We start from the raw sequence: 11,795 nt of genomic DNA on the forward strand, positions 1-11,795 counted from the left end.
TGGTTTTGTGTCTAGTTAATTTGTTGATTCTTTCATTTATAGGTTGTATGTACATTTTTGGAGCCTCTAATAAACCTGAATCTACCAAGCCTTTGATTCCATTTCCATCTCTTACCAAGCCTCTATACTTTTTTTAGCTGTATCAAGAAGGCCATGCATCGGAAGGGAAACTTAGATATCCCAACTAGGTTGGAACCTCTGAGAAACCCTCATCCTTTGCCGCCTGTCTCATAAAATATTATTATAAAATAATATATATATATATATATAAGAGGGGTCTTCAAAAGCGAAACAAAAATGAAAAAAAGAAGCTAAGGAAATTGAAAAGTTGGCAAACATAGCGTTTCTTAAAGAAAACGTCTCTGAGAACTTTGGAGAGAATGACCATGATTAACAAGCTTGTCCGCACAACTGTTGCCTTTCCAACATATAAGAGAGGAAACAATCACTAAACATATATAATATTCTAGGGTTAATAGTGCTTTTTCCCTGTAAAATAGGTCATTTCCGGTTTATCCCTCTAAGAAATTTTCGGTTTGGAATTCGTCATTGTAATTTTTTTTTCCGAAATACCCCCTAGGCCATCTGACTGTACAAAATTTATGATCTGGTCGGAGAGGGGGGTAAACCGAAATTTGCTCAAATTATCAGGGAGGGCAAACCAAAATTTTCTCAAATTATAGGGGTTAAATTGAAATTTTCTCAAATTACAGGGGGCGAAATTTGCCATGAAAGTCCAAAAATAAATAAAAAAATTACAAGGACGAATTTCAAACCGAAAATTTCTTAGAGGTGTAAACCAGAAATAACCTATTTTATAGGACGAAAAGCACTATTAGTTACTAAAAATAATATGATTCCTGTTTGAATCGGATGTTGATCAAATATAACCTTTGTACATATAGGTGAAGCGAAACACAACAATTATTGTTATAATAATAGCCTTGTATATATTGTTATATAATCATGAAAGTTTTATTCATGTAAACGAAATGAGAAAGGAAACATAAGTATTAGTTATATTGTTAACTAGAGTTGATCTTTGCAAAATTAAGAGTCTTCTTTCCTTCATGAGCAACACCGTAGAAGTTGTCCATGTAATCCTTCCACAAGACTTCTCTATAACCAGCCAATCCATCTTTCTTCACTAATTCTGGTAATGGGCCAATCTTCTCTGTAAATTTGGGTAGAGTAAACAATGGAACTGATACTCTGGATTGGTTCGAAGTTGTCATGACTCGGTGTTCAGAACTCTTGTATTTCCCATTGCTTAGTATCTTAAAATAATAAAATATAAAAAGGGTTAGCATTAACCGTTACCAATTACCATTGTAAATTAGTAATCATGGTTCTATATATAAACAAAGTGATATATCTATATTAGGGTTTTTTAAAGGCCAAATACCTCCTTAGGTCCTTTAAGTTTCACGTTTGTTTCAGATGGGTCCTTTACGTTTCTAAGGTTTCATATAGGTCCTTTAAGTTTCGAGTTTGTTTCGGATAGGTCCTTTAAGTTTCTATGGTTTCAGATAGGTCCTTTAAGTTTCGAGTTTGTTTCAGATAGGTCATTTCTATCAAATCAACTTTGGCTTAACGGAGGTTGATAGAAAGGACCTATACGAAACAAACTCGAAACTTAAAGGACCTATCTGAATTTCAAATGAATAATCCTAAAATATTTCATTTAAAACTTCTTTAAATTTAAGTCAGAAAATACCTTCATTTTAATTTTTTTTTCTAAATTTATCATCTTAATAAACTAATTTGTATTAAAAAATATTGAATGATCATATAAAATTGAAATGCTTGAAGTTCTTTTATCAAACACAATCTTAGATTTCAAGATATCAAACCTCTAAAGCATCACCAACATTGATGACTAAAGCTCCAGGTATTGGTGGAATTTCAAGCCATTCAACTTTGCCAACATCATTCTCATCCTCAGCTTTGACATATAAGCCACCAATTCCATCTTGAAGAAGCACTGTGATAGTCCCTGCATCTGAGTGACGCCCTACACCAACTGTTAGCTCTGGATTTGGGCATGCTGGGTAGTAGTTCATGTTCACCATTTTCAAACCAATTAGACTCTCAATTTTTGAGTCATCTAATTCCACTCCTAGCTTACCAATTAGTATTTCCAAAATGACTTTAACTATCTTAGATGATAGCTTCAAATATTCAAGTGCAACATCCCTGATAGTATAGAAATAATTAATTTAACTAACAAGATCCATAAGTCCTATTATCATTATAAAAAGATGGGTTAAATAAATTTTTTCTCTCTATAAATATAGTCAATTTCTGTTTTAGTCATGACAAAAGAAATTATATGTTTTGGTCATCTAAAAATTTTCAACATCTAGTTTTAATCCCTGATAAATTAAAATTTGTTTAATTATGCTTAAAAATTTAATTTTTTTAATGATTTGTACATACTTATTTAAAATATTATAAAAAGTTCCTCCACATTAGTTTTACAGAACTGTCATTTTTTTTTTTTTTTGAATAAAAACGAAATCCGCTATATTTATTGGGACTAAAACTCATATAACCCTAAAAAGATTTAACTAAAGTAATTGTTAGTTTTGTTGAGAAAGTAGATGGACTTACTTGCACTCATTAGGCCAATATTGAAGAGCATCTTCATCACTACTATATACCATATTGATATAATCTTTCCATTCCAAAACATTTTCTATCTCAGGTGCAAAAGTAGTTTGATATCTCATCTTTAAACTTGTACTCACATTTTGTCGGTAAACAACTTTTTTCTCTGGTGGCATATTGAAAAATGCATGTGCTGAATCTTTAACTGATTCCAATAACTCCAAAGGAACACAATGATTCACTACTTGAAAGAATCCAAGAGTTTCAGCTGCTCTAACAATCTCATTCACCACTTTTTCATGTTCTTTTCCATTGAGCTTTGATAGGTCAATTGGTGGCATATCACATGGTTTTGTTTCTAGTTTGTTGATTCTTTCATTTATGGGTTGTATGTATATCTTTGGAACCTCTAATAAACCTGAATCTACTAAGCCTTTGATTCCATTGCCATCTCTTACAATAAAGTTGTACAATGAATTTGAAGTGTTGGAAATTTGAGCCATTAAAAATGTGCAATCTTTTTTTTGGGAAGAAAAAAGAAAACACTAACTTGGTATTCTATTTGGGTTTGTATGATTGAGATGTATATATTGCTTTTTAATGTGTTTGCTTTTCCTCCTGTGACGGCTCTCTAACAAACTGGTCTCTAGACTTGAATATTCTTTCTGGGGTGTTTGACTGGTTAAATGGGGTTGGCACTAATGTGTCCAAGCATCGTACGCAAATTTTGTAAAATAGATTTGAATCTCATTCCAAAAAGCTAATTGTAAGAAGACAAATGTTTTTTTTTCTTAAGGAAAAAGAAGAAAAATGTTAGCAAGTATCTTCAGATACTATTTAAAAACCATAAATAAAGTGTCGGCAAACATTTATATATCCAGGGCTCAGACAAAAAAAAAACATTTATATATCCAAAGGAAAAGGAAATATAAATAATTATAAAAAGTATATATAGGAAAAGGAACTTTTATTAAAATTAAAGTGCTATTAATAATTATTTTAGAAAGGAAATTTGAACTCCTCCTCTTAAGATCAGACAATCAAATTTTATCACGGATTATGTGCATTCAAAACATGGAGTTTTAAAAGTATCACATTTTTTCTTAGTCAACAAATAAAAATGTCGCATTTTAGATAAAGTTTCCGGAACAAAATGTACGTCTAAATATTGTCTTCACACATTCACGTCCAAATATTATCTTCACACATTCACATCTAAATAATGTCTATCACACATTTCAAAAACAAAATAAAAAAACTGTCTATCAGAAGCTACAGTCGGACAAAAGATAAGTAATTTATCTTCACACAATTATCTGGTGTGACAGAATCATGACACAATTATAATTGTGTGAAGAATGTCATTTGTTTAAAATAAATGAAGAATGTCATTTGGTGAAAGATAGATACCAAAAAGTAGATAGTGGGTCCCACTATTACTAAATTTTTACAAATTTCACAGCGTCTTTATCTCTTCCAAAAAAAGAAATGGAGATGATATTAAATGGAGATGATCATAGCCCGATCAAATGACGTTATAAGGTTCTATCGTATATAGCTCGAGATATTCTTTAATAGTTTTTGTAGATCTTCTTCGTCTTAGTGATTTGATTATCCTACATCTAATATACTCTTTTAACTATAGAATCTAAATATATTATCTCTACACGCCAAAACCATATAATCCTACTTTCCACCATATTTTTTACAATAAGTGCTACTCCTCCTCTCTTTTACATTGACCGTGTATGAGTTTAATCTATGGTTAATCTTTACTTACAAGAGAAGTTGAACGTAATCGAGTTTAACTATATATTAAACATTCCTTAAAAAAATTCTATATATTAAACAAGGAATAATAACTGCATTAATCAATTATTTTTTGAAGAAAATTATTTTGAAATAAACGTATCAGTATATCCTATTATATCTTTAATTCAGTTCTTTCTTTTTTTGTTGGTACAACATATATGTTTGTATCATATACTGTAGTAGTTTGTATTCCAGCTTTTCTTTCGAAAATTCCAGTTCATGTTGTTAGAGTCGTTTGTCACACGGTATTGAATCAGTTATCAATGCTTCAAAGTTAAATACTCCATCCGTCCCTTAATAAGTGACCTATTTGACCATTTCACACAGATTAAGAAAAGTGTAAAGATAAAAGAAAGAGAGTGATACTTTTACTGAGTTGCCCTTGTCATTATTTTGAAACTTTTTCACTTTTAAGTAATGATTACTTTCTTTGTTCCACTACAAACTTTAACATGGGGACCACAAAAAGTATTTATAAAGGGTAAATCTGTCAAATTTTGCTTAGAAATCTGAGAAGGTTAAGTATTGTGGGATAAATATTTTTTACAAATAGGTCACTTATTCAGGGACGGAGGGAGGGAGTAAAAGTAAAAAACAAAAGGAAAAGTTACAAAATATGTATTCAGAGAAACCTGACCCATTATAATAAACATACCACATGTCTACATTTTTGGTACATCTCATATATTTTTCTTGAATGGATTATTAGGTACATCTTATGTATTTTGTTCACGTGACATTCTTTGTAAGATTAATTAATCTTGGATGCTTATCTATTTCAGTTAAAGCATTGTCAAAAAAATCTATTTCAGTTAAAGGGACATAAAAATGCTGACTAGTTTACACATACACACTCATCAAAATTCAAGCTAGATTATGAAATAAGTAGTAGTTCAAAATACAAGCAAACATTACTAACCAGATAATACTTTCCAAAAATTGCTAAAAGAAAAATTACTTCCTAAAAAGCATGACATTGTTTGGGATATAGTTTTGATAATGAAAGTGTTCTTTTACACATATAACTTATAAGTACTAAGTTGATCTAATTGAGTAATTGACAAATAATACATTTCTTTATACTCCTGTGAAATTGGTGGTGCATTGTCGTTACTTGCACAAGTTGCATCTGTGCAATCTGTGGGACATGGCTATGAATGCTACATATACTGCTATTTGTTTTTATCTTCTGCTTCTACTTTTTCTGTAAGTCCTATTATTACAACTTTTTTCTTCTACTTTTTCTGTAAGTGCTATTATTACAACTTTTTTCTTCTCTGCCTCAAAAGGACTTCATGATCTTTCTTTGTTCTACTTTGGGACCATGTATGTGACATCATCCAACTAATACCATATATGTAATTGTTTTTTTAAATCAATTTAACCAAACATATGCATTTTTACGAGTAAATAGTCAATTACCTCCCTGAAATTGTAGGTTTTGTCAATTACCTTCTGAAATTAATAAAACTTCAATTACCCCCTAAAATTGCATAACGTTAATCAATTTACCCCATCCGTCAAATTTTTCTGTTAACTGTTTATGGTTATGATCAAATACCCCCCCTGAAATTTTGCACTTATGTGCCAAATGCCCTCTAAACTTGAAAATTTATATTATTTTTTTTATTCTTGACTCAAAAGATATTAAAGGCAAACAGATTAACAATTATTGATCATATAAATCTGTATGAAATGTATGTTTATGCAGCTATTGGTTATATAAATCTTTATGGAAGGTATGTTACTCTCATGTGTTTTAAATATATACATATGTAGAAGACTTTTTTTTTACACAAGTTGGTAATTATGTTAGAGTATGCAGTCATAAAGTACAAAAGTCTTTGATAATTGTGTGTCCATAAAGAAAATTCATAGGTTAATATCTGCAGAAGGAAGAAGATACAAGGTTTGTTGATAAATATATGAATGAAAAGGCTGCACATGACAAAACCATGATTTCTTTGGCATATATTCATTCATTTTCTTGTGAATAGAATTTTTATGACAATAGGTACAATATACTACTTGAAGAACTTAATGTATGATTTTTGGTAAGAAAAAAAAATCTAAATTTGAAAGTTTAGGGGGCATTTTGCACATTAGTGCAAAATTTCAGGGGGGTATTTGATCATAACCGTAAACAGTTAACAGAAAAATTTGACGGAGGGGTAAGTTGATTAACGTTATGCAATTTCAGAGGGTATTGAAGTTTTGTTAATTTCGGAGGGGTAATTGACGAAATTTACAATTTCAGGAGGGAAATTGACTATTTACTCGCATTTTTACTAACAAATTAATCAACTAAGACAATTTTGGCGATTTCGGAATGACCAGAAGTGTGACAGAATCATGACATGTCAATGCGGTTTTCACAAAAGCTATACTTTATATTTGTAGCTTGTGATAGACATAGTTTTTTTATTTTGTTTTTGAAATGTGTGATAAGACATATAATTGTGTGAATATAATAAAAAACTATGTCTATCACACTTTATATATTTTATTTTTGAAATATATTAAGATAAGTTGTGTGCAATCAAAATCAAAATAAAAGTAATTTAAATTTGTGTTCGAATTCAATATTATACTTTGTTATTTTAAGGTTTAGGAATAAGTGAAAAATATCTATAAAAAATATTTGTTTTTAAAAATTCCTTGCACCAACGGGGTTGAGTCCAACGGAAGGAGTTAAACTCTCGCAATCTAATGAATCAACGCTCAAATATTGCCTAGGAGAGATACTCATATTTAGCGTTCGACATGCCTCAAATATAGGTCTGGATTTGGGCATGCTGGGTAGTTTTTGCTCTCTATAAATATAGTCAATTTCGGTTTTAGTCATGACAAAAGAAATTACATGTTTTGGTCATCTAAAAATTTTCAATATCTAATTTTAATTCCTGATAAATTAAAATTTGTTTAATTATGCTTAAAATTTTAAATTTTTGAATGATTTGTATATACTTTTTTAAAATATTATAAAAAGTTCCTCACATTAGTTTTACAGAACTGTCATTTTTTTTTTTAGAATAAAAACGAAATCCTCTATATTTATAGGGACTAAAATTAATATAACCCTAAAAAGATTTAACTAAAGTAATTGTTAGTTTTGTTGAGAAAGTAGATGGACTTACTTGCACTCATTAGGCCAATATTGAAGAGCATCTTCATCACTACTATATACCATATTGATATAATCTTTCCATTCCAAAACATTTTCTATCTCAGGAGCAAAACTAGTTTGATATCTCATCTTTAAACTTGTACTCACATTTTGTCGGTAAACAACTTTTTTCTCTGGTGGCATATTGAAAAATGCATGTGCTGAATCTTTAACTGATTCCAATAACTCCAAAGGAACACAATGATTCACTACTTGAAAGAATCCAAGAGTTTCAGCTGCTCTAACAATCTCATTCACCACTTTTTCATGTTCTTTTCCATTGAGCTTTGATAGGTCAATTGGTGGCATATCACATGGTTTTGTTTCTAGTTTGTTGATTCTTTCATTTATGGGTTGTATGTATATCTTTGGAACCTCTAATAAACCTGAATCTACTAAGCCTTTGATTCCATTGCCATCTCTTACAATAAAGTTGTACAATGAATTTGAAGTGTTGGAAATTTGAGCCATTAAAAATGTGCAATCTTTTTTTTGGGCTTGCTATAGTGTGTTGGATACAGATGTATTTATTGTTTAAGGAAAGATCCTAAGATGAAAAAGAAAAAAGACATAAACACTAGCTTTATAGTATGATTGAGATGTATATATAGCTTTTTAATGTGTTTGCTTTTCCTCTTGTGACGGCTCTCTAACAAACTGGTCTCTAGAGTTGAATATTCTTTCTGGGATGTTTAACTGGTTAAATGGGGTTGGCACTAATGTGTCCAAGCATTTCACGCAAGTTTTGTTGTGAAATAGATTCGAATCTCATTCCAAAAGTTAATTTTAAGAAGAAAAATGCTATTTTTTTAAGGAGAAAGAAGAAAAATGTTAGCAAGTATCTTCAGACACTATTTAAAAACCATAAATAAAGTGTCGACAAACATTTATATTTATCCAAAGGTATAAATATTTGATCAATATGAAACTCCGATACAATTTCAATATAGATAAATATAAAAAGTATATATAGGAAATGGAAATTTTATTAAATTTAATGTGCAACTAATAATATTTATTTTAGAAAGGAAATTTGAACTCCTCCTCTTAAAATCAGACAATCAAATTTTATCACGGACTATGTGCATTCAAAACATGGAGTTTTAAAAGTATCACATTTTTTCTTAGTCAACAAATAAAAATGTCGCATTTTAGATGAAGTTTCCGGAACAAAATGTACGTCTAAATATTGTCTTCACATATTCACGTCCAAATATTATCTTCACACAATTATATGTCTATCACACAATTGCTTGTAGCTCCGCCACTGGTAGTCAATCCCTTTACCCAAAATAGATGATGTTGATGGTAGTCTATCTTTTTTTTTTTAGGGAGGAAATAAGTGCATTTCATTAGATAAAATATGCCAAATACATTTAGGTATATCATCAATCACATGGGGGCTAGGATTAGATAGGGCTGCCTGAGCTAACTCGTGAGCTACCCTATTTGCTTGCCTCCGGCTGAACTCAACATGAGAGTTCTGAAATCTATCAACTAGCAGCTGTTTACAAGCAGTGATAATACATCCAAACTCGCTACTATCTTCTAGACTAGAATTGACACAATCAACAACTTTTTTACAATCAAGAACAAAATCTACATTATCAAATTGTTGATTAGAGAGCCAATCCAAAGTCGTGTGTAGTCCAACAGCTTCCCCCGCATCTATATCACAAATATGGGCAAACCATTTTGTTCTTGCAAGTACAAAAGCACCATCATCATCCCTAAGACACATGCCCAACCCAACCCTGTTAAGAGAAGTAGAGAAGGATGCATCTATGTTGCATTTATACCTGCCAGGTGCCGGTTTCTTCCAAACATCTTCCTCTTGTCTCAAAGACCGAACCTGTGGAGTTATAGTTTGGTTACTGCTGCTTGATCTAATTCTTTGGGCTGTTTGCCATTCTTCAAGTACATGAGTTGCACGTTGAAGCACCTGCGAATCTGTCTCAAGTTGTTGCTGCCAAAGTTTCATGTTTCTACATTTCCAAAGGCTCCACATAATTGTTGCCATCAACTCACATTTCCCTGAAGATAGATTTTGTAAAAGGGTGAAAATGAGAGCACTAATATTATAGTCTTGATGGATCACCCTGTCAATTGTGTCCCATAAATTCGCATTCCGCCAAACTTGAACAACTTTAGGACACTCAATAAGGATATGAATACTATCTTCATAATTATGATTACAATGAACACAATCAAGTGGGCAAGAGACTCCTCTACTATTTAAGCGAGCACGTGTTGGAAAACAACCACGACACACACGCCAAAGAAATTTTTTGATTTTAGGAGGCACTTTTAGTTTCCAAATAAGGTTCCACCGGCCATTGACATGCATATGCGAGTTGTCTGCAATTTCAGTAACACAAATTCTATAAGCACTCTTGAGAGAATACGTACCATTCTTCTCCCCTTTCCAAATCATTTTGTCCTCCAATACAAGTGGCTGCAATGGTGTATTGAGAATGAGCTCCGCAGTTTGCGCATCAAACAAACTGTGAATAAGAGGCGCCTTCCACATTTTAACATCTTGCTCGATAAAGTCACATAATTTCACCTGCATCAAAGGCTCAAAAATAGGATTAGTTATGGATAAAGACAAACCATCTTTGAGCCAAGGGGCACCCAAGAAAGGTATGTTGACCCCTGAACCGATCCGCCATCGTGCACCCTGTTTCACCACAATTTTTGCACTAAAAATGCTTCGCCAAACATAGCTTGGGTTATGCCCAATTTTGGACCCAATAAAATCAGAATTAGGAAAGTATCTAGCCTTAAATAATCGACAAACAAGATTGGTAGACTCTGTTTGGAACCTCCATCCCTATTTCCCTAACATAGCCACATTAAAAGAGGTCAAATCCTTAAAGCCCATGCCTCCAAAAAATTTATGAATAAACAATCTTTCCCAGGACATCCAATGTAATCCACGACGCATATTACCGCCATGGCCCCACCAGAAAACATTAATCAATTTTTCTATTGCATCAACAAGCTTATTTGGAAGTAAAAAAATGCTCATAATATAAGATGGGATTGATTGTAGTACCGATTTGATCATTACCTCTCGACCAGCTTTGGACAAACACTTACTACTCCAACTGTTAATTTTGTGCCAAATACGGTCCTTGATAAAACCAAAAGTCGCCTCTTTACTTCTGCCCACCATAGACGGAAGGCCAAGATATTTGCCCGTTCCCATCACCGCTCGGACACCTAATATATTAGTAATAGTTTCCTTCAAAGGCAGTGGAACAACAGTACTGAAAAAAACCTCAGACTTTGGAAGACTAATGGCCTGCCCCGAAGCAAGTTCATAAGTATGGAGAATATTCTTCATCACTTGTGCCTCATTATCATCAGCCCTGAAAAACAAAAAGCAATCATCTGCAAACAATAGGTGAGAAATAGTAGGTGCATTAGTACAGATAGACACGCCATGGAGGTCTCCACTTCATTCTGCTTTCCGAATAAGAGCGGAACAACAGTACTGAAAAAAACCTCAGACTTTGGAAGACTAATGGCCTGCCCCGAAGCAAGTTCATAAGTATGGAGAATATTCTTCATCACTTGTGCCTCATTATCATCAGCCCTGAAAAACAAAAAGCAATCATCTGCAAACAATAGGTGAGAAATAGTAGGTGCATTAGTACAGATAGACACGCCATGGAGGTCTCCACTTCGTTCTGCTTTCCGAATAAGAGCGGATAAGCCTTCAGCACACAAAATAAATAAATAAGGCGACAACGGGTCACCCTGTCACAAACCTCTACCCGGTATAATCGAACCTACCAACTCATTGTTAACGATGACAGAGTAATCAACAGTTTCAACACACATCATAATCCATTGTACCCATTTACTGTCAAAACCCATTTTAAGCATCACTTCCTTGAGATAAAGCCAATCAATTCTATCATACGCCTTACTAATATCTAATTTAAGTGCAACATTTTTATCTCTAACTCTCTTACCAACTTTCATATGATGGACCACCTCAATAGCAATCATGGCGTTATCAAGAATAGAGTGCTCTGGTACAAAAGCTGACTGACTCTCAGAGATTCATTTATGCAAGATTTTTTTGAGTCGGTTAGCAAGTACTTTTGCCACTAATTTGTACAACACATTACATAAAGCAATCGGCCTCCAATCCTTCATGGTTCTTTGCTCATTACCTTTAGGGATTAATGCAATG

The 11,795-nt window shown here is 32.4% G+C and overlaps 1 protein-coding gene across 2 annotated transcripts; it reads right to left on the reverse strand.

Moving 5' to 3' along the window:
* Positions 1–924: 924 nt before the first annotated feature.
* On the reverse strand, positions 925–8,173 carry LOC11409249 (scopoletin 8-hydroxylase). Of its 2 annotated transcripts, none has more exons than XM_039830640.1 (3): positions 7,560–8,173; positions 1,854–2,196; positions 925–1,277 (listed from the first exon to the last, which is right to left on the reverse strand). In XM_039830640.1, the coding sequence occupies exons 1-3, from the start codon at positions 8,057–8,059 to the stop codon at positions 1,026–1,028; spliced, it is 1,095 nt and encodes a 364-aa protein (XP_039686574.1). In that variant the 5' UTR covers positions 8,060–8,173; the 3' UTR covers positions 925–1,025. The 2 variants fall into 2 exon arrangements, with proteins under 2 accessions (XP_039686574.1, XP_003596148.3); XM_003596100.4 differs by lacking the exon at positions 7,560–8,173 and adding an exon at positions 2,614–3,328.
* Positions 8,174–11,795: the final 3,622 nt, after the last annotated feature.

This window comes from Medicago truncatula, chromosome 2 (assembly GCF_003473485.1).
Source record: "Medicago truncatula cultivar Jemalong A17 chromosome 2, MtrunA17r5.0-ANR, whole genome shotgun sequence".
NCBI classification, from domain to species: Eukaryota; Viridiplantae; Streptophyta; class Magnoliopsida; order Fabales; family Fabaceae; genus Medicago; species Medicago truncatula.